The sequence below is a fragment of the Ruditapes philippinarum genome, unplaced genomic scaffold, assembly GCF_026571515.1.
Source record: "Ruditapes philippinarum isolate M1 unplaced genomic scaffold, ASM2657151v2 ctg184_1_1_1_1, whole genome shotgun sequence".
Classification (NCBI taxonomy): Eukaryota; Metazoa; Mollusca; class Bivalvia; order Venerida; family Veneridae; genus Ruditapes; species Ruditapes philippinarum.
This window is the reverse complement of record NW_026863779.1, coordinates 207,536-232,238: the sequence shown is the minus strand read 5'-3', so window position 1 is coordinate 232,238 and position 24,703 is coordinate 207,536. Positions and strand designations below refer to the sequence as shown.

At 32.8% G+C, this 24,703-nt stretch overlaps 2 protein-coding genes across 6 annotated transcripts in view; one reads left to right on the top strand and one right to left on the bottom strand.

Moving 5' to 3' along the window:
• LOC132723311 (peregrin-like) overlaps positions 1–10,478 on the bottom strand; it is a 43,467-nt gene extending 32,989 nt beyond the window's left edge. For 3 of the 4 annotated variants that reach the window (XM_060707988.1, XM_060707991.1, XM_060707992.1), the window contains exons 1-5: positions 10,334–10,462; positions 8,579–9,249; positions 7,411–8,270; positions 4,104–4,254; positions 3,649–3,780 (exon numbers count right to left, since the gene is read on the bottom strand). In XM_060707988.1, coding sequence (XP_060563971.1) covers positions 3,649–3,780; positions 4,104–4,254; positions 7,411–8,270; positions 8,579–9,223 — 1,788 coding nt within the window. In that variant the 5' untranslated portion in view covers positions 9,224–9,249; positions 10,334–10,462. Of the gene's footprint in view, positions 1–3,648; positions 3,781–4,103; positions 4,255–7,410; positions 8,271–8,578; positions 9,250–10,333 lie in introns of all 4 variants that reach the window. The other variant, XM_060707989.1, reaches the window with a different exon arrangement.
• An 841-nt stretch (positions 10,479–11,319) lies between these two features.
• The window catches only part of LOC132723309 (A disintegrin and metalloproteinase with thrombospondin motifs 9-like), a 126,902-nt gene continuing 113,518 nt past the window's right edge, over positions 11,320–24,703 (top strand). The window contains exons 1-3 of one of the 2 annotated variants that reach the window (XM_060707986.1): positions 11,320–11,735; positions 11,989–12,335; positions 17,554–17,737. In XM_060707986.1, the coding sequence (XP_060563969.1) occupies positions 11,645–11,735; positions 11,989–12,335; positions 17,554–17,737 (622 nt within the window). In that variant the 5' untranslated portion in view covers positions 11,320–11,644. Of the gene's footprint in view, positions 11,742–11,988; positions 12,336–17,553; positions 17,738–24,703 lie in introns of both variants that reach the window. The other variant, XM_060707985.1, reaches the window with a different exon arrangement.

The following is a 24,703-nucleotide window of genomic DNA, read 5'->3' as shown; positions in this document are numbered from 1 at the left end:
AATGTTGATTAACAGAAGAGTTTTAATTCAATCTAATGCATTAAATAGCAAAGTTTAATGGCTTTTGTAGGAGTGTAAATCCATTAAATTAGGACTGAAGAACAAGCGTATTACATAAGCATATTGTTAAATGAATCATTTTACTGAACAGCATTAGTCTGAAGTTAGCATTTTGTATTTTCATGTTTGCCTAAGGATCAAGTATTAAACAAGAAGACACAGGATGCATTCTAAACCAAGATTTGCAGTTGTAAAGATGCAGACAAAAATAAAATAAATCTCTACACCATGCCAATGGAGAGAAGTATATTAGTTAAACATCTTCTTTTAGTTGAACTTTGAAACTCATACCCTTTTTATACCATATACTGTTATAATACAAGAAATGCACTGTTGCATAGATTTTGGGGAACACAACCAAACAAAGTTCCACGAAAACAACAATTATTTCTTATTTAATATCATTAATAATCAGTATTGTTAGGAAATTTATTAACATGAAAAAGTTCTTTTTTTATGTTAATTCAAAATGTTTCTCAAGGTGTATCCAGCAATATAAAAGCAGACGTGGGCAATGGGACAACACTTTATAATAAATGGTTTGGAATAAGTTGAATAACACAGATATCCTTTGACAAATTTAGGAATCAAGAAGATTTTACCAAGAAATGCACACAGTGACATTATTGCATATATTCCTCCAAGCTGACAACTTACAGACGAGATTTGTCCATAATGTTTTGACAATTATTAAAACACCTAACCTTTGTAACATTTTACAATCTTTAAGCTATAAAACATTTTTATCAAGTAATAAAATAAAGTTAATTATGTTATGACATAATGATATTTACATCAACAGTTTTAGTGTTAAAGGTTAATTTTGTATGTATTTTTGTATGTAGAAATGTATAAAAAACATAAACAAAATTATTTTTAAACTTATGAAGGTGAGTCATTTATGATACTAGTAATTTTCCCTTTCTATTGTCATATTTGGTGGCTGAAGGCAGGCTTAAATAAGAATCAGAATCAAATGGCCTTTCAAAGTCAGTTGAATTGCATGTTTGTTATCAGATATTGTGTCACATTTTTTTTAACAAGTACTTATAAGTTATATTCAAAATATCATTAATGGGTATGTTTCAGACGATTATGTATGAGGGACCCCCTCACAATTACAACTACGAGAACAATAATTGAATACAAACCATGTACAACATATCTGACTGAACTCAAACTCATGGGTGTTAACAAAACTTTTACATATGTAATCATTGGTATGAAAAAACTTTTAAGTATGCAAATACTGCATGAGTGGAATCACAGTTATTTGCACAAGAATACTTGGGTAGACTTGAACATGTGCAAGCAATTATAATCTAATTAAACCAGTATATTTTGATTCTAAAATCGTGGATGCAAAGATTCATGACAATTTGCCTCCTACATGTTAATAACAACTTATTTTGATAAACATCATAATACATTAATAACAAAATATGATATTTATATGTTATTCCTCTTCAATGTTAATTGCACTGCACATACAACAAACAAATAACAAATTGCCCTACCCAGTTATAACAATAACTTATTTTGATAAACTTTATTACAAAGTAGACATGTTTAATATAATATTCATTCTCTCAAAATCAAAAGGCAGGTCACAAATTTTTTTTTTAATAAAACTTATTAGGAATAACAATCAGTATTCATTTGTATTAAAGTTTTCCCGTATAATATTCTACCGATGCATTCAGTGTATATAGCACATCTCTTTGAGGCAGTTTCAATAAAGCAAAAGGAATTTGAAATAAAATGCACTTGGCCTCACATATGCTGTTCATTAATTGAGTTTTTATGTCATTCCCCATGTTTTGACAAGTACATTCATGCATTACTAGCATGCAACAGGGCCTCAAACAAAATACAGACTGCAGATCCTTCTTCATTTCATGAGAAAATAAAGTTATCAGATATAAGGGAGAGAAAAATATAGTGGTATGCAACCCAGATTTGCATTGTGAGTGTGATATACATTACAGGCAGACTGCCAGACTTGACTATCTCACAAGTCTCTATTGTACAAACGGGAAAAGCAAGTAGATGTCTTTACCATCCCATCTATATGCATATAACCTATCATTTTATACCCCTCTCTAGTTTATCATTCACTAACAAAAATAATTTTCTAAGTGGGTAATTATTGCACAATAATAAAATGCTAAGTATTTGTTTTAGTCATTTATTTCAGTAAAAAAATGTTTTTGAAGTCAGAAAAGCTGTTAAGTTCGAATAATACACTTAGAAAACCTTTCAATAATCTAAATCATAGTTTCCTCTCTATTATGATGGATCTAAGACCAGTATTTGCTACATTTACAATTATAATCAATCATTACTGCTCCAATTAAGCTAGATTTTATTTTTATAAAAAGAGGCATATATATACAAGTGTTAAAATCATTCAAACCCAAAAAAAACACAAAAAACTGTTAAAAATGTAACCTTTTAAATTAGGGTTAATTACAGTAATCCCTCTATCATGGCATATGTCATTTCAACATTACTGTCAATTTTTTTATGTCGTAATAAATGATAATGTACTGTTTACTTTGAAAGTTAACTACTTTATGAAACTAGTCATACTCGGAGATTGTCATTGAGATTTGATCATTCATGTATGAAGTCTATATCATCCAATAGAAAAGTTCTCATTCCAACAAAACAACAACTTCATTATTAAATAGGGCATTAAAATTTATCATTTTTACTGCATTCATGTTATTGTGTTCCGAGTCATATAGCCCTGAACCAAGGCTATGAAGAAGTTTATAGAAATGGAGAATAAGTCAAAATATCACTTTGTTACCTTTTGAAAATGAAATGAAAGAATAAAACTTCATTTTAGAGTGAGAAAGTGACATTAGTCTTCTTACTGATCTTAGCAAGATTCCAACCCAAAGATAGTAAAATATGTCACACACTTTAGTCTGAACTACAAGTCACCAAACAGGTAATATAACATTCAGGACCTTGGCTTGTATATAAGCAACTTACAGCTGATAAACAAATAACAGTCATGAGTACTTTAGTATAATAAAACTGTATATCGGAAGCAGTAACTTAGAAAATAGAGTATAACAATCAAGTAAATAGCAGCACTTACAACTTAATATAAATGCACAACAGCAAAACTGGTTTAATGATGTTGCTAGGTAAGTATGATGGATGGAATATACAAACACTTGCCACAAACACTTGCCAAGGGGGTTTTCCAAACCAATACAAATGTATTCAAGACAGAACTCCATATTTTAAGAAATAATCTTGTGTCCAATACAGAACTCCATATTTTAAGAAATAATCTTGTGTCCAATACAGAACTCCACATTTTAAGAGACAACAGAACTGTTACAAGATGGCAAACCTTTCCCATAATTAAGACTAATATTTTCTGTAACCACTTATTTGGGTTTGTTTAAAATATTTCCTGTAATTTTGTATCAGAATCTACATTAATTAGGAATACTAACATTTTAAAATTTGATGAACAAGTATAAGTAAATTAAACAACATAGACATACATTTCTTTATATTTTCAAGGTTCATTATTTTTTGTACTTCAAGGTTGTTTACACTAACCTGTTCACGTTTGAGTTTTTCTCTCTTCCTAATGAGTTCTACTAGAAGTCGAGCTTTTTCAAGATCCTGTCTCAACCTCTGCCAATACTTCAACTGCTCACGTAGAGCGTTGCTCTGTTTGTCATTCTTTGGCTAAACAACAGATGTAAGGAAAAACTTTTTAAAGTGTTATATTAATTTTGTTTGATTTGGTCCTTCAGCAATATTTAACTTCTGAATCAGTAGTCAGTTCACATATTTAACATTCCGAGATTCTGCATAGATAATTACTACTTATTTTACAATTAATTAGCAAATATTTCAGATGACTCATACACAGATGCAGTGTTTACTCTATGTAACCAAAGTTGTCCACAAATGCAAAATAAACAAACATATAATAAACTACCTGTGTCATCACTTAGTCATATTTCTATACTAATTTTTTATATAACAATAAAGCTAATTGTAGTTACCTCAGCTTTTCTGGACATGTGATTTGTCTGTAGCCTACGAATGAGAGGAACTCCATTTCTGGATTGTCTCTTGAGTGTCCAGTAGCTTAATAGACGGGTAAGGAACTGTTGTTTCTTGCCAAATGTCACTACATTGCAAATCTTATCCAGCCTTAAACAAAATTCAAAGATGTAAGTATAACACAATCTAACCCTAACTCATTTTTGCCTTCATTTTCATGCATCAAGAAACTAACTTTGTGAATAATTTATTGTACATATACTATCAGTCTTTGCGAAAGTCTGTTGGTCCTCGGACCTCGCCAACTAAAAATCAGGAGGGCCCCCGAGATAAATTTCGATAAGTCAGTCCTTGTGTCTGAATAAAATTTCAGCCAGTTTTAAACAATTTTTAGCCTTCTAAAATATGCAAAACTTCAAAGATCGAGCTTTTTTTTATTTTTGCTTGTATTTACAGACCCAGATAACCAAAATCACCGCAAGATACAACCAATTTTTGCTAAGTAATGTAAGCCACCATCTTGTGACTTGTCTTGGATAATTTCCTTACCAAAACATATTTTTTCTCCAATCTTCAAAATTAAACCTTTGAAAGATGTATTGTTTTCTTGTGAATTATGTTCATGTTTTATTTATTATGTTTCTGTATATTTTTTTCATAGCATCTTATAGTTGAGTCTGATAATTCATATTTGCTAAATATTTTTGTTTATAACTATGGCAATATCCCTCCCCCACCCCTACAAAAAAATACCTTTCAGAGTCCGGGCTGGGAAAAAATCATCAGGGCCGGAAATAAATCTAAGGATCCCAGTCCTTGTGGCTGGAAAAAAATTTTGACTTTCGAGTTGACTGTGTAACTATCATAGTATTTTCACAATACTCAATTTTTAACTTATTCAGAGCAGAAATATTTCAATGTGTTTTAATAATAGTGCTTTCAGATTTATCAAGTTAATCTGTAATTTTAGACAGAGTGTACTACCATTATTATGTCAACAAAATCCTTTTATTAGAAATGTAAACATTTAAATATAGCACTAGTTTTATTTCTATATATGTGCACCTAGATACTGAGCAACCATACTATCATGGCAACTTTCCTTCTTTATAAGTGATCGTTCCTTCGTGCAATATTTCAAGCACAAAAACGCATCAAAGTTGAACCATATACCTTCCATAAGCTAGCAGAGTAGCTATGATTTAAAGCCAATTGGCTACAGAGTACCCGAATTTCCAAGCCACTCTTATTTTCTTAAGTTATCTAAATTTTTATGAAACTAGAACTATCACTAAATGTGATTAATACCCCCACAAGTCTGCTTCGGAAATGAGGATGTTACTAGTAACAGAATACCTTGTAAAAGAATTGAAACATAGAGTTATGGTTGTGGGCAATTAAAGATAATTGTGGTTCATGTATGTTGCATTTCCTTTCAATGTGGTTGGCCATTGATGAAGTTTAATTGAATTACTCTGTAATAAGTCCAGAAAGACAAAGAAAAAGAACAAAGGGCAATAACTCTATAAATACTGAAGATAAAGTTATAGTTCTTGTGCACTGCACTTCCTCTTATTGTGCTTGACCATTGTATGAAGTTGTTTTGAATTCCAACCAGTATGTTTTAAGTTATGCTCCGGACAAGGAAAAGTATCAAAGGGCAGTAACTCTGTATTTTGTCAAAATGGAGTTATGGCTCTTGTGCACTGCACTTCCTTTGAATGTCCTTGACAACTGTATGAAGTTGTACTGAATTCCAAACAGTAGTTTTCAAGTTATGCTCTGGACAAGGAAAAGTAACAAAGGGCAATAACTCTGTAATTAGTCAAGATGGAGTTATGGTTCTTGTGCACTGCACTTCCCCTTAATGTGCTTGACCATTGTATGAAGTTGTTTTGAATTCCAGCCAGTAGTTTTCAAGTCATGCTCTGGACAAGGAAAAGTAACAAAGGGCAGAAACTCTGTAATTAGTCAAGATGGAGTTATGGTTCTTATGCACTGCACTTCCTCTCAATGTGCTTGACCATTGTATGAAGTTATAATGAATTCCAACAATAAGTCTTCAAGTTATGGTCCGGACAAAAGAAAGCAATGGAAAAGTAACAAAGGGCAATAACTCTGTTATTAGTCAAGATGGAGTTATGGTTCTTGTGCAATGCACTTCCCCTTATTGTGCTTGACCATTGTATGAAATTGTTTTGAATTCCAACCAGTAGTTTTAAAGTCATGCTCTGGACAAGGAAAAGAAACAAAGGGCAGTAACTCTGTAATAAGTCAAAATGGAGTTATGGTTCTTGTGCACTGCACTTCCTCTCAATGTGCTGGACCATTGTATGAAGTTAAAATGAATTCCAACAATTAGTCTTCAAGTTATGGTCCGGACAAAAGAAAGCAATGGAAAAGTAATAAAAGGTAATAACTCTGTAATTACTTTAGATAGAGTTATGGTTCTTATGCACTGCACTTCCTCTCAATGTGCTTGACCATTGTATGTAGTTATATTGAATTCCAACCATTAGTCTTCAAGTTATGCTCCGGACAAAAAAAAGAAGGCAATTGAAAAGCAACAAAGGGCAATAACTCTGTAATTACTTTAGATAGAGTTATGGTTCTTGTGCACTGCACTTCCCTTTATTGTGTTTGACAATTGTATGAAGTTGTTTTGAATTCCAACCAGTAGTTTTCAAGTTATGCCACGGACAAGGAAAAGTAACAAAGGGCAATAACTCTGTAAATAGTCAAGATAGAGTTATGTTTCTTACGCACTGCACTTCCTCTCAATGTGCTTGACCATTGTATGTAGTTATATTGAATTCCAACCATTAGTCTTCAAGATATGCTCCGGACAAGGAAAATGCAACGGACAAAAAAAAAAGCAATGGAAAAGCAATAAAGGGCAATAACTCTGTTATTACTTTAGATAGAGTTATGGTTCTTGTGCACTGCACTTCCCCTTATTGTGTTTGACAATTGTATGAAGTTGTTTTGAATTCCAACCAGTAGTTTTCAAGTTATGCCCCGGACAAGGAAAAGTAACAAAGGGCAATAACTCTGTAATTAGTCAAGATAGAGTTATGGTTCTTGTGCACTGCACTTCCTCTCAATGTGCTTGACCATTGTATGTAGTTATATTGAATTCCAACCATTAGTTTTCAAGTTATGCTCCGGACAAGGAAAATGCAACGGACGTCTGGACCGACCGACCGACCGACCGACCGCCCGACCGACCGACCGACCGACCGACCGACCACCGGGTGACTCCTATATACCCCCCCAAACTTCGTTTTTGGGGGTATAAAAACGTACCTATGTTTTGGAATAATTGGCAAAGAAACTACTGGCATAGCATTTCTCTTTTCAGCTAAAATCTTTCTTGCTTTTCTCATCTTTAATCTTGACTTCTCCTTGGCTTCTGCTTTCGCTGCTGTGTCATCGCTGTCTGCAAACATTCCTGTGCTCCCAGCTTCTGAGTTTGCTGGCGCATGAACATCACAAAAAGCTGTTTTTCTTACACTTATTGTATTACCACCAGAGCTTGGTTCTCTGATTGCCTCTATTTTCATGTATAAACCTGCCTGCTGAGCACAAGTTACATGAAAAGCTGTGTAACAATTAGTCTTATGACACTGAATACAAGCACCAGTACCTCGTTGTTTACAAATATAGCACGATAGTTTCCACCTTGCTGGTGGAATTCTGTCCATACAATCTACTGGCTCCAGAAATACAGTATTTGCAAATCCTACTTCTGGAATCCACAAAGCACAAACAACATGTGCCCAACGTCCATCATCAGTTTGTTTAAATGCCCCGCCCTTATTTGGACACAGACAACAATCAACTGCACGTGAAGGTGATTGGAGACACCTCCTACACAGCCATTGTCCTTCTGGTATATATGGTACACCATAACATTCCTGGTGTACAGCTAGATTGCACATGTCACAAAATAAAATAACATTACTGTTCTGACACTCCCCATCTACACAAATGGAACAAACAGCATCCTCATCTATAGATGGCAATAAATCCTTTCCAGATGTCTGACTTTGGAAGAAAGCTTCCTTTTCAAATCTGTCCATTAATAGTTCAAAGTTTTCCTGTGTTATACTATTTAAACTGTTATTTTTTCTCTGTTCATTCACTATTTCTAACCATGCATGATCCTGAAAATGAAAAAAATAAAACATCTGCATATTTTCTGCTACAAATTTTTAAACAATTTTTACTATACCAAGCATTTACTTATAATTATAACCCTATGGCATATTCTTTTACAAGTTGAAAATTAAATCTGAGCAACTCAAAAATCAAGTTGAAACAAGAAAAGCTTAAGTCAAAATTTGATGTCAAGACTCACTGACTAGTTCCATTTTTGAACATTTTGTAAACATTTTTACCAAGGAGTCTCATATATCACTTAATCAAAATAGCAAATATATGTTAAGTCATATAATAAGGGGATGATAACTACCTCTTCGTCCATGTCATATTCAACCTCTTCATCAAGCTCATCCACAGATTTTTCGATGTAGCGATAGTATGAATCTGGCCTGCTCTTGATCTTTGTTGGTTTAACATAATCCTCTATAATCTTAAACTGTGCCTCTGGGAGTTTTGCAGAGTTACCATGACTAGAAGTTGTTGCATCCTTTCGTCCCTTCTGTCCTTCCCCACTTTTGATACTTTTTAAAGGTGATTTATCCCCCTTCTCCTCCTTCTCAGTATTACTCTGATTATCAATTACATCTTGGGAAACAATATCTAACGGTTCATAGATATTAATACGATGAATTCTTCCATCTAAGTCAATCTCTACTAATCGTTGGGATTCTGCATAAGTAAGAGTCTCTTGAGGTCTTAAAAATTCTGGAGGTGTTGGGGGTCGTTCACACTTCTGTCTCCAGTGCTTCCATTTCTTCTTTTTACCAGTGGAAGGTTTCTTTCCTGGTGTTGGTGAATTATTTTCTGGATTTTCATGATCAAAATTATAAATGTGAAACTGGATTCCATTGAAACTCTTATATGTTCTGCCACAGTTTGGTATTGGGCAATCATATGGTGGTTTTGTTGCTCTCAAATTTTCAACAAAAACATTTAGATTAAAATCTAAAACCATTTTGAAAACTTGCAGCCCTGACAAACCTGAAAAAACAACAAATAAAATAATTTGAAAACAAGATTTATAAAATAATGTATCTTTAAACTTTATATCATGATGTTTAAAAATATATAAACATTTTTAGCATTTGCTCACATTTTTACCCTTTTACTGTGTGATAATTGATAAATATTGAATAGAACTTTTGCATCATTAGCAGTAGCAACCATTTATATATGTTTTTTAACTTTTTATAGATTGCTTAAAAGTCCTTCCTGGTATTAAGTACTTAAAAACAAAGACGGCTGCCACTCAAATGAGGTTATTTACAGAACTATCTCTTTGATGTTTAGTTAAAATTTGTTTTGGATAATTATTATTTTTATCAAAAAATGGTAGCTTCTACAATAAATAACTATTTTATTTTAGATATTTCTGTATATATGATGGTGGGCCACATAAGCTAACATTCCCAGTAGATAGTACAACCAGGATATGCAACAGGAATTGGACGTAACTGACAAATATTTTGTCTTGATGAATGATTCAATTTCAATTCTACTTCTGCGAACCTGTATTCTACTAGTGGGTCATACATTTCATATAATTTGATAGTAAGACTGATGACTACATATTATTGTTAGATTATTTCTTAAGGGTTTTCTGAAACACTTTTGTATTAACGACAATGTGCATCTCTCTTCTGTATCTCAAAATATTGTCAAGCATCTTGCCTGACAATACAAAGCCCTAAATAGTATGCAAGAGGGATGGGCAGTATTTGGAGAAAGATTTCGATTACTTTTACTCAAAGGGTCCGATATGCAAAATTTTCTGAAACATAAACAAAAAATACAAAAGAAATGATATTCACAAAAGTATTGATCTTTGAAAGAGAAAGGAGTTGCACAAGTAAAGGCACAAACTTAAAGAGTAATTAAATGAACAAAATCAGTTGTCAATCTTTCGTTACATGTAAAAGAATACAACAATTTCAGTCAGATTTCGAACAGAAACAAGACGCCTCGAAACATTTTTTAGAACAATGGCATGCACAGATCAGTGCAAATATCAAGCAAACAAAATTGAATTTGATAATAATACTTTGGGAACAGAAAAATAAAGTACCAATTGGTCGATCTAGATCAAAACATGCAATAAAGCACGATGGGAAAATGGAAATTTACAAGCATATATTCTTCAATTTTTTACAGCGTCGGGGAAATTATTGATCCATTTTACATCAATGCGCATGCGGCAAAATTTGTTTCCGGTGCCGGTTCATAGTTTAAAACGCGACGAAATTAATTTTCTACGTCTATCTTTTAGTTATTCCGTAATCGCGCCAAAGTATATCGTATGGTATACTTTTATATAAATGTTATGTGTTACATGTTTTTAAATTCAAATAAAGAAAGTGTTTCCTACGCTTAGCCAAAGAAACTTATTTACCATACACTAGGATGCTTGCATTACCATTTATTCCGAAACTACGACTGTATCATAATATATACATGAAAGTTAATTTTGATACATAATAGAAGCTACTTGGCATTTTTTATCACAATGAATACCAAATCCGAAATACTTCAAACATCAGTGTATAATTATGTATATATAGTGATTTAATTAGTCTAAATAAATATAGTATATATAATAATCATTTTTTTAGTTACTGATTTCTCGTGCTATAAAATCCTATAGAAGTTTCTTTGGCTCTTTTTGCTATATTAAATTAAAGTTACTCTAACTACGTGTCAATAAAAACAAAATATCGTATATACTGAAACAATCATGAGTTATATTAAAATGATAACACAAACCGACCAACGATTGTTCAAGTATCAAGGATTGTTCCACCCTTGAGATGTTTCTTTGCGCAAGCACAACAGCAAAAAAAGTCAAACAAGCTATTGTTTCATCGCTGGAGTTTGAATTCTGTGTATTATTGATAGCATTTCCTTATTTCTAAACCAAATACCCCACAAAGACTAACGTACGTAACACATATTTTATTTATTTGTACTCAGATAAACTTATGACGTATTGCAAGCTGCTATTTTGTTGTTATTCACAGGGATCGATGCTTCTTATAAAATGCTTAGACGTCGGAGAAGTTCTTCAGTTGTACACCCGAGTTTTGTCAACATCAACATTAAAGTGCGACAATTAAAGCGCAACGATTTTAGTCAATGAATGTAGTATAAAGACATTCGCGAATAGCGTATAGTATAAGAGGGCGTGGCTTTCCCCTCAAGATTGACAGCGGTAGTTCTCTAGCGTATTTTATAATAACTACTCCACTGGTAGTTATTGTGCTATATAGAGAAGTCGGAGATTGCTGTATAGGCTTTTTTTCTAATTTCTAATATTCTTTCTATCTGAATGAGTGAAAACGGATGAATAAACTGGTGAATGAACGGGACAGCCGGTTAAGCCATGCGGGATGTTCGGGTCTTAGGGCTCTATGTACTTTGGTACTTTATTGATGGAGCCCTTGCGATAGATCCGTCGTTGGTGCATATTCTTGGTAAAGGTTTGTGCAAGTGCTTATTTTAGCTGAGTTGACATAATTATAAAAAAGTTATTGATAAAGATAAATTCGTGTCAATGTAGAAAGATATAGTTGCAAACAAGTCCGTTTTATACTTTATTGTAACATTTTGCATGGTGCCTAAAAATGTAAGAAAATGTTTAATAGTTAAGTGATACTTTTCAATAATTTAAAGAGGTAGCAAAAGTACTATGATTACACAATATCATATTTTTTCTTATCATTTTAGGTGGAGACTTTCAATTTAATGAAGTTTTGACTGTCTTTCCTAAAAGAGTTTACGATAATCATAATGGTTTGGATGTTACAAATAAAAGACATTTCCATAAACGAAGTGTCCGAGAGTTATGGGATAAAAATGTGGATTATGTTGTAGAATTTGGTGATAAAAATATAAAGTTGAATTTAGCACGAAAGGATGACATAGTGGCACCTGGAATTGTTGTGCAACAGTTTAAAGGGAATTTAACTTGGTTGGAGGAACATAGCACTTTAAGTGGCTTGTCATGTTTTTACGAAGGGACCGTTTCAGGGAGTGGGTGGTCTCAGGCCTCTCTCAGTCTTTGCGATGGAATGGTAAGTTTTTTTAATTATTTTTAACAACTTAAGGACAGGTTAGACATTCAATAGTATTTTGCTGGACCGCTTAACTGTCTAAGAAGCGATTAAGTAAAATGTATCCGAATATGAAAATGCACGGCACGGACTGTACAGATATTTCCCCATTTGCAACAAAATTGTTTGAACTTTATGACATTTAAAATAGTACATAGAAAATATAATATCGGAATGAAATATTGTTTTCTCGGTTGATTTTGAGTATAGTGCATCATAGAGTGCACTAGTACGTTTTACTGTTGCATGGTAGGACAACTGTTGTTCTGGTCAACGCTCTGTGTGGTAGACAGCGTATTCACACTAATGCAGACGAGTTCAGGTGTATTACACGTTTTAAGGCAGGTTTTCAGACGACACGATGTCATACGGTCAACTATAGGTTATTTGAGGTCCCTTGGATATAGATTTTCGTACAATACTTTCTCATAAAACGATAAGTGTAAAAAAGAAACAGCGCATTCAAACACCAATGAATCGAGATCTCGTGCCACTGCACTGACCTTTCAGTTTTACAATAATCATATCAGTCTTTAGAGACTGCCAGTGTTCAGCGAAATGGTAGTGACGTAAATCTTAATATCGTAGTGTATACAAAACGTGCTGGATGTTAGACGAAGTACTATCCACAGAACGCACCTGTTGGTGGTCTTCAGGTGAAACAGCCTCCTTGCAAACGAACATGACTGATGTATGAGTATGCATTAATTTGCACAGTAGATATGATACATTATATATAGCAGTATCGGTTAAAGGCAAATAATTATTATGTTAGTTTAAAGATGAGTAACTTTCAACCGCAATTTACTAAGAGATAATTATGACATAATCATAAGCTATTGAAGCTGGATTAAAGTTATTGCTAGGTTGAATTTTCTATGAAAGAAAAGTGCACTTCTTGAACCGAAGGATGCAGGAAATCCCTAGGTGACTGTTTCCTATGAATGTACATAAATACCTAATAAACTAAATTGGTAGTAACTTAAGATCTGGTGTATTTCTTGGCAATTTTTCATTAATGGTAACATGTGCTAATTTTGACAAGGCTTTGATTGGCATTATGTATAGAATGAGACCACCTTTCTGGGCGTACCTGTAGGGTGATAGGAATCAGATGTTAGCATTATTTCCCCAGGATCACCAGCTATTATGTTATCTAATTGTGTCTACGTGCCTAGTAAGAAATATAAAAGGTTTAGGAGATTTAAATTTTCTATTACTTTGCCCGAGTATTCGAGACGTTCTTTTTTTCTATCTGAATCATACGACCTACGTTTTATAGTGTAATTTACTAATTACTGTAACATTTGAACTTTTGATCTTTTCGATAATTTCGGGACAAATGTTCGGCTGTATAATTAACGTTAGTACTATTGTAATAAAACCGTGATGATTTCGACAATGTTCAATAAATACAATATCGTAAAGTAAACAGAGGATACATTTGTAAATAAATAGGAGATTAAAACAAACTCCAAACGATCAAACTAAATCATGTTAAAATTATTTTGTTAAAGTTGTTAACAATATATGTAATGTGCATTTTCGTGACTTACTACAGATATACGGTGCAAGATGAGTTGCCAATTTTTAAGCAGTTTTTACACAGAAGATATATGGCATTGCAAAAAAAAACATGCTTAAAGTTATGTAATTTCAGAACGATTATCTGTCTGAAATATGTCAAAAAAATAATAATAACAGATTGAAATTCTCGCACTGCGGTCTGAATATTTAGAGCACTCTGTCTAATTATCTAAAAACAAAAGATCGGTTTCGAAAGATATACTGATTTCAGTAAATCAACAGGTTTAAATAATACTGCATGGCTAATAGGTCTATAACAAAGGGCATGCCGCTGAAAGATTTAATGATTTGCTCTCTAACCTTTATGAAATAGCATTCCTTTACCCTAATTTTCCGTTAAAAGACCGTATAATCCACAGGGGCGAACCTTTTGGTGTATTGTTACCTATTTTTTCAAAAGGAAATATATCTGTATTAAATAACAGACATGTGGTAGTTCTGAAAATTAAAACATTTTCTTTACTAGTTGGACATGGGCCTGTACAATATGAGGCTGATGAGTTATGTCAGTCAAATCCAGCATTAGTATATTCTATTTTAAGAGGAATCTGTGAGACCTGAGATCTTGGTTAAAATCTCAAATTGCGACCGAATACACCTTTACTGGGTAACGCCATACCAAAAGAAAACAGAAAATACGCTAAACGGTATTCTGAGACGAACACTTGTGTCACTATTTGAATGGCAAAATTTGTATAGGGTGACACCGGGGCATTTCCCACATAATTCGCAGTGAAATCGAGCACATATCATGTTTGAGTATAAAAGTAGTCCTACTCCCTGTATATATAATTATTCTTTGTTTTGTCAATTCCAGGTGCAAAAGCTGAAAAGAATATTTCATATTGTCTAATTATTAGACATAAACTTTTTATATATAATACTTTTTAATTCAAGAACTATTAACAACTCACATTGACTCAGTTTAAGTCAGTTAGTTGTTGTATTCACGTAATTCATTTCCGTCAATTAAAACTGGCGACTGAGTGTCTTTAAGTTTACTCACTTAATATGCTGCATGTTCTACAACAGAAAACTTACGCATGAACGGTTAAAATCTGTACAAAAACGTCACAATTAATTGTTGTCTGCCTGAGGTCATAGTCGAAATGACAGGTCACACTGTAACAGTCTTGTTAACTGACGGGAGTCAATTTATAAGTGATTATTGTACACAATTTTGACAATTGTTTCAAATCCCACCACTGTTTCATAAACCATCTATTACAAACTGTGCTTCTTTCTTCCAAACTTCGGATAAGAACTTATGAATAATAGTCGAGGTGTCCCGATTGACCTCATTTACCCTAACCCTGTATTACTTGAAAATGTTGCTGATGAAAAAAAGGTTTTCATTGTATATCTTCTATATTGTTAGTTGAAGTACTCATTAAAATTGAACTGCTGTTCACATGTGTCAGACTTCAAGAAAATACGTGCTAGACTGTCTTTATACTGTTTTATTATTTGGAGTATTAAAAAAGTTACTCTGGCAATTTTAACAGGACTCCTTTCAGCAGAGCTTTTATCAAAAATGTGAAAAATGATGATGTAACTTTTAAACTATTCAGCTGTCATTATTACATATAGGAGACAGCATATCTCTATGACAATACAGATAATGACACCATTATTATGTCATTTCATTTATACCAGTTCTCTTTTTATCATATTTTGGATAGTTTTGAAATACTCTTAGACATTGAACCTGACATGAGTCTACTCACCTTTCTTGTATACACTGACATATTTTAATACATTAAAACATTTATTTGATAAGTGAAAATAACCATCTTAATTCATTTTACGAGACCCAGTCCTATTTCAGTGCCAGTTTCATTGATAAACGCATAAATAGGTCGCAAAAATACTACTAAGTTTGCAGATAGTAAATCGTTTTGTGGTTTTTCGGGATGATGGATCATAAATAATATTTAAACTTTAAATATTTGGTTTATTTGGTCTGGATGTGACGGAAGACACTCTCGTATGACAAAATATATAGATTTAATACTGTTATCTGTTTTCACGCTTCTTCACGTAGAATTAATACCCTTTTCGATCCGTTGGTCCTACCCGTGACGCAAAATTTGCCGATGGTGATTGGGCAGGAACATTCCCAATGAATCAAAGGCATAAATGTAGTCTTCATATATTTACTTCATTCATAAAAATACTGTACAAATAAAAAAAGAGGACAGTCCATTAAACATAAAAGGCAAATGTCTTGCTTCGTTCAAAGTATTCAACATAATTTTATTATTGCCTTATTGCTTTATTGCTTTATTCTACATTTGATTATGTCATTAGAAGGTAGATACACTTAAATGCAACACAAGTAAAAATATATATATATTGAAAATAGACGGTTTTGAAGGTGGCGCTCTGATGTTTTTAAAACATTTATATTATTATTATTTTATATAATATTTAAACCCTAATATACATGTATATATATATTAGTTTGGACTGGGAAGAATGTTCAGCGTAGCGGTCAACGCCATCTGCGTAGTCAGTATTTCATATATCCCACAAATCACTAATCACTTGGTAGGTGTTAAGTTAATAAAGAATTGTAAATAGAAACAGTGGTTTCACAGCATTTGAACACGTAATTAATGAAAAAATAAATGTAGTCCCACACGAAGAGTGGGTCATTGACCTTACCATCATGCTCTTAAATCTGGAAACTGGACTGTAGTTTTTGAATTATTTATCATCTTTGCAAACGTAACTAGGTTGTATTGTGGTCTATCAAAGACATGTACACAACTTGTTTAACTCGATTTAACTGATGTTATTGATGTTATTTATTACGGTCAAATTAAGTTAGAACAAAACGTTAAGCACTTTGTTTCATCTTGAACGTGAATTGTAACTAGAAATATAATTACTATTAAGCAATTATTTTGAATCCCTTTTTTCACTCGGAGTTTGATGTACCGTCATCCATCTTGTATAATGATATAAAAGAAATTTAAATAGAAAGCTAATGGAGATAATGGAGATATTAGTAAGCATGCATAGATAAGGTTCTTTCAGTACCCCATACATTATCATATTAAAAGATTTGCACAGTTACTCCCCTTTGAATGAATTGCGCCATTTATGAGACATGTGTGGTCAAATTCACCAATACGAGACCTTTATGTGGCGGAATGAGATTCTACTGACAATTTCTGTGGAGGAATTAGTTTCTTAGTAAGCATGCATAGATAAGGTTCTTTCAGTTTGGGATACGAGTACCCCAAACATTATCATATTAAAAGATTTGCACAGTTACTCCCCTTTGAATGAATTGCGCCATTTATGAGACATGTGTGGTCAAATTCACGAATGCAAGACCTTTATGTGGCGGAATGAGATGTTACTGACAATTTCTGTGGAGGAATTAGTTTCTCAGAATATTATAACAAATGAAACTTTATGTATAAATTGATTGCTCACTTGTTACTTCCCCTTTATATAAAGCGCCTGCTACTTGTTAGATTTGGTAATAATCTTCTTCGCAAGCTGGCAGCTTAGCTTTAAAGCGTATATTACATATGAAATTTTGTCACTTTTGGTAAATGCCATTTTTTGTCTTTTTCAGGCAGGGTCATTCAGTGTAGAAGGAGAACATTATCTCATAGAACCTATAATAGCTGGAGATAACACCAGTGAACATTTAAACCAAACTGAACAAGTTATACCTCATCTTCTTTATACGTTAAAACATTCACATAAACATATACACAGTAATACAGGAAGTGATTCCTCTTGTGCTGTGGATTCAGGTAAGTTTGTGCTTGTGAAGGTTTGAACAATGATATCAGACCAGTGAAGTCTTTATGTCACTTTGTTTCATTCATTCATTCATTCATTCATTCATTCATTCATTCATTCATTCATTTATTCATTTATTCATTCATTCATTCATTCGTCCATCCATTCATATTCATTCATTTATTCATTCATTCATTCATTCATTCATTCATTTGTGTTATTTTTCAACCAACCAGCCAGTGAATCAATCATTAAAGAATCAATTTAAGATCTTGACCTATTCTTTTTTGCTGATATAAATGACCAAATAATATTGATTATATTGTACAAATGAAGTAAATTGCCATTCATAAATAGGTCTTGAAATTCTTAAATGAGTTATTCTTTTGTATTCTAAATTAAAATTCAGTATTTAAATGAGTTCATCTCATTAGACATTTAGAGTGGTTATTTAGTACAGAGGGCAGAATGTAATTGTAATTAAAATTCATTATTTCTGTCCTAATTTAAAAGGCAAATAGTGTTACACATAGGCGGAGAATGACATTATCAGCAGATTTATCAGTTCTATCATGACTGATATCTACCTTGTTAATTAATATTTTACAGTTGATTTATATTGACCTTAGCTTTGAAGCTTCTGTGAGTTTGTGATAGCATAATTTTGATATCACTCTGTGTGTTAATGATAGCATAATTAACAGGATAATCCTCAATATGCAAACAATTTTACCAGTGGATTAGATTACTGTATAAGCTGGATTATGAAGATGCAGCCTGTCTTGTTAAAGACCAAAGAGATCACATACAAAAAAAAATTGAATATATGTTGAATATATGTAATGGACATGCCCTAATCTTAGTTTTGGTACTGTGCATTTTAATTTTAAGGGGTTTCAGTAACAAAATGCAAAATTGAATTAGCCGCCTACAGTTTAGATCTCGGTAAAACTGCGCAAATGTGCAGGCTGGCCTAGTTCTATACTGGTGTCACTTCCGCTTTGGGTTAATAATAGAAAACTAATTAGTCTTTAAGTTAATAAGTGTGTTTGTTGCCTGGATATTCTTTTACATCCTTGTGACAAAATAAATTTAGCATTATTTTGATAATGACCTACCGGTATTTATTGGGAAAGGGTAGCAATGACTATCTTATGAAACGGCATGAAATAATTGATAAATGTAATGATTTAATGATCCACTGTCAGTTTCTTAACATTGCAGAACAGATTACAGTTTGTAATAGCTTTTTGCTTTGTGAATGAATGAATGCACGATACTCCATGAGAAAGGACAGACAGGAAGGATTTTTCTCTATAATTTCTTGTTAATTAGGTTCTTGAATAATGAATGCCTAGAGTTTTACACTTTCTTTGGAGGCACCTTGTTATTTTTGATAGATGTAAAATAATAGGTGGCATTAGAATATCATATTTAAAGACGATGAAAGCAAATGGGAAAACTTTGACACCAGTTCCAATAAAATTAGGCAGAATATTGGAGTTTTCTGATAATACACTGTATCTGCCAAATTCATAGTTATTTGTGTGCTATATATCTGATAAAAGCTGATAAGCCTTATGGCTTCATTACTTTAAATCTTTAAATCTATGTTCGAAGAGAAAAGTCTAAAGATTTCATTCCTTAGGCCAGCCTATATACAACTCTGTGAATAACTTGCACTGATGCCATAGAACTATAGCTTTGGGCCTCTATAGGGCCATAAATGAACTGGTATTGCTTCCTTCGTTCAGAGACATACTAGTATATATTTGCCACTTCATCTCTTTTCCCTTTTACAATACAATGCCGTTAAAGCTTACTAGAAGTCAGATGAGATTTTTAAATCAGATCATGGACAAATACCTCTCCACTTTCAGAAATATTTATGAACTTTTCTTGACTTTTCCTTGTGAAAAATAATGTCCTGCAATACATGAATTAGAAATGAACTCAGAAAAAATGTGACCCAAATGTGCTGTAACAACCGTGTTCAGTTTGACAACTACAAGAGTCCTATTTTTATTTCATAAGATACTGATTAGAATACTGCATTATTGACATATTTGTACGATGCATAGTTTAGAATCAGTAGATAAGCCTGTTATGGGGTTATATGACTGTTTGCCTTTTCACGCTGTTGTTTACATTCTATTTAAATTTTCACTTCATAGTTTGTAACATAGGGCTGAATTGAAGACTTTTATAACATAACTTTAAAATGACTTCTCACCTCCTGTAAGATTTAACACAAACATGTGGTTTGAAACTGTCAGTCATTTTTTTCTTTCAAGAAGGACATTTTTTTCTGTTAGCAAATTTGTACTTGGGGTCAGCCACCTTCTTGTTAAACTATGATATCACAACTTCCACACAACTACCACACTACAGACCAATTTCTTTTTTCATAATTGCTTGAATAGACATAGATATCAATATCATGTTATATTTAACAGAAAAAAAGTAAATTGAAATCAAAGAAAAGGTTTAACTTAAACAACTTGAAGATAATATCTATTTGGCATCTTTAAAAAGAACAAATAAAATGTTGGGAAGGAAGAAATAAGGTCAGATTAAGACTGAGGTGTGAAAAGTTCATATCAATAAAACAATTTGAAACTTTATTACTTGTTCCAGACTTCTGAACTTTTGTGCTATAGACCCTAGAGTAAAGTATAAGGTATCAGACAATTATTACTAATATTATAAATGCAGGATGATTGAACGTAATCAAGACAGGTTATGTCACATGGCTATTATATTGGTCTGACATGAATTTCCTTTCACAACCTAAGTGGTTTCTATAAATGGATTGGTATCCTCCTAGTCAGAAGTCAGTTCATAATTTTACCCATGTTCATTATTGAGTTTTTTGTTTGATATCAATGTTATGAGATATTTTGGTTTACTCTTAATGAATGAATACAAACCCTGCAAGTGTATTGTATCTGAGACCAAATTTTAATTGGTTATTCAATGAATCGGGTGTATGACTTTATAGCCTTTAGAAAGAAACATTCAAAATACTAGTTTGGAACTTTGTTGGTCTTGATTCAAAGTAAATTACCCCATGATTTCTTAAATCATACTTGTTGTATATCATAATGTTGTTGTAATCGTAGTTTTTTTTCTTCAGCTGAATCATTTAACCAAGCACAAATTGGTCATGACAAAAGTTGAATAAGTTAACAGCTAATATCAAAATGTTTGTACTGGTTTTGATACCATTCTGGTCATACAGCTTCTCAAATTTTTATGAATTACAAAGACTATGAATCATAGAAAATTACATGTTTTAAAGGTTACCTCATAGCCTGTCTGATAATTGGATGTCAAAGCTGAACATTCTGCTACTTTATCAACATTTTCTCTGCATGTCATCCACCAGAATACAATTATTATTCCCCTTGACATATTCATAGCAATAATTCCTTCAGTATCTCCTCAAAATATTAAAATAAAATTGAATTAAAAGTTCCTTTTTTCTTTTTTTGTTTTAGTGTCATTCTGTGAATTCCTGTGATTTTGTGAAGCTTGTTACCACTTTGATGCTATATTATATTCAGTTTTCCCTACACAGGGTATTTGAATTTGTTATGGAAATTTTGATGACCACTTATGTAAGGTTTAATTTTCATTATTAGCTAACCAAGCATTATAAGTACTTGTTGAACAGTTTCATTTTTACTGTTTTACAGCGGCATGTGTATTATAGACCTGGTACAAAGGTTAAACAAGATATAAATAAATGGACACAAGATGGCATTATTTGGAATGCAGACACAATTGATTAATATCGTATGTGACCTGTTGTGTCCAAGAACACTGACCCCCAACATATTATTTCCTAATTTCTCTTTCATTATAAAACCTGTATTTTCTAATCATGTGTGGTCATAAATAGAAACATTGATTAGAGTTGGAATAGCTTCTGTTACTCCACAGGAAAGTTATAGGAGGGTTTAACTTGACGTTCAACTTGACACTGTCCTACATGGCTCAATTACACTGACATGCAGGGTTCAACATGACACTGTCCTGCAGGGTTCAACTCGACACTGTCCTGTAGGGTTAAACTCGACACTGTTCTGCAGGGTTCAACTCTCGACACTGTCCTGCAGGGCTTGATTTGAAACTGTCCTGAGGGTTCAACTCAACACTGTTCAGCAGGGGTCAACTCAACACTGTTCAGCAGGGCTTAACTTGCCACTGTCCTGCAGGGCTTAACTTGACACTGTCATGCAGGGCTTAACTTGACACTGTCATGCAGGGCTTAACTTGACACTGTCCTGCAGGGCTTAACTTGACACTGTCATGCAGGGCTTAACTTGACACTGTCATGCAGGGCTTAACTTGACACTGTCATCCAGGGCTTAACTCAACACTGTCCTGCATGTTCAATAACTTGGTAGGTGAAATGAAATGGAAAATATCTGCTAGGTTAGCAGATATGGTTTAGTTCTGCCCCATATCGTTCATCACTTTTTGAAAATCATAGAAAGTGTACTAAACAGTAAAGATCAACAAGGAAGATCAATGTTCCTGTACCACAGCCCATACAGTAAAAGCCAGGATGACCTTAATTGTGTCAGTGTGACCAAATAACTTGAACCTAAACCAATATATAGTAGAAGAGTTAAAAAAAGCTTTCTTTACATATATATTTAAATATAAGTCTAAACATTTATTGAAGACTTTGTTAGTACATGTACGGAAGTGCTGACTTTAATTTGTTTGTATAGCTCAGTGTACAGCTGTTTAATTTTACAACACAACTTTATTTAAATCTAGACCAATGTTTAATAAACATAAGCTTAAAAGTATAAAAGAACATGTTTGCAATCTTCCATAAACTGGGCCTTGAGTTTGATACACATTTGATATAAAAGTAAATCTTTCAAGTATATTATGTTATCATGTATTTGTCAGTATTTGAGTTAAACTGTTACTTTTACTATAGTAACCGATGTCCTATTTAACTATTTTAAGCAAAAAATTATGTTGAATGCTTCCTGTTAAGAATTAATTATCATATGCCTTGGAAGTGATGAAAATGCTTGCTCTTCAAGGAGTTGTTGGCTTGAGCTTATTTGAGGGCCCAGAATGCGTCTTCATTAACATGTCAACACTGCCTAGCCCAGGACACCAAGTTGATTTTTTTTAACAAACAAGTTTTTTTTTAAATCCAGCTTAAATGACCTAAATACTTGTTTAACTTTTTGAATTTCAGCAGTTCTTAGATATTGTTTATTTTTTTATTCCTTAAGTTACAACATAGTGGCATGGAACCTTTCATTTGCTAGAATTACTTAAAGAAAAGTATAGGAGTGATTATCAAGGTATGTAATGATTGTATCACAGCTTGTCATAGGTGATTGTGGTAAGGTAATAAATGGCTTGTTAAGGCATCATTAATGTCAGTCAACACTCAATCAGGTAGCAATATCTATACAGTAATCTGCTGATTAATATTGCATGGTGCATACATTCATGTATATTACACAACCTGTCTACAGTATAAACAATAATTGGCCTATGGTTATAAATTGTGGACCAGTCAAAATCCTTACATCTGATTGGTTGATACTTATCAAAAACTGACCAATTACAAAGGTCCAAATACTTACAAGTATGGCAAATCAAATAACACTCCTGTGTTTTTGAACCCCGTAAGATCGATAGGTAGAGCATTAGACTGTGAATTGGGCAATCGTGGTTCGATTCCTTGACAGTGCAGGTCACTTCCATTGTGATTGATCATGAAATCCTTTCTATGGTCAATCACACTATACCTCTGCTTTGGCATGTACAGAATTTATCAGTTCCTATCAACTTATACTAGTAAACTGTGTGACATTCTGCCCATGAACAATGCTGTGGCTGAACTGTTCTCTGGTGAATTCAGTGTGGCTAACTGCCTTGATCCAGAGTGAAAACTACCACATTACCACCTATGTTTGAATGGTGTAAAAAAAATTGAGATTTTCATTGAGGGGGTGTAGGTAAGAGTCAACAAAGCAATGTTATTTCCGCTGCCATAGTGACATCTCATCGTGTATTGCTGGAAATCACAAATTGTCAAAAAATTATATATTTTTTACTACTTAAATATCAGAGATGGTCTAATTTGAGACAGTTGAGGGGGAGTTAATTTATCTTTATGAATGTAACTGTCAGTACAGCTATGTAGATGATGGACATCAGGTGTTAAACTTCTGTCTTCAAAACATATTCTTGCATGGATACTCAAATATTAAAATCCAATTAATTACCATGATATTGTTTCAAGTGACATGACCCGTATCTTTTTTTATCACAAGATTATGTGACAAAGATCACAACATTGTAGGAGACCTTTATTAACTTGTTTTTACATTCTTTATAAACAATATGATTTTCTCAGTATGTTTATGAATATGTTATGATAATATATTTGTGACCTTCTGGTCTCCACATCTCATTTACAACTTTATCACACGCTCAATAAAACTTTTAGCAGTACATTTAAGTCATTTCAGTTCTTTACTTCATCTACAAATTATCAGTTTTTGGTACCGTAAGCCCATATACCCTATGAACCTTAAGGAAAGTGGCTGCAAGATCCAAAGCAATACTGAACAATCTGTACTCTGTGTTCATTCTTTTGCCAATGGTATAAACCATATATATATATACTCAATAGCGAATTTGACTGCACGTTTGAATGCCCAGAGCAAATATGGAAATTGCCATTAAGTGTGGAATTTTGTTTGACTACTATTTGAGGCTAATTAGAATATTTAATAAAGTTGTGTTTTAATTTGAAACATATGTTATATATATAATGATACATATAACACTGTAGACAGTAAATGATAATAAATGAGTCTGGTAAAGTCATGTATTTATGTTAAACATAGCTGTACAATCACATATAACTTTTAATAGACTTTAATTTGGTTACAGGTTTCTTTCATCTTTTGTTTTCATTATGTCAG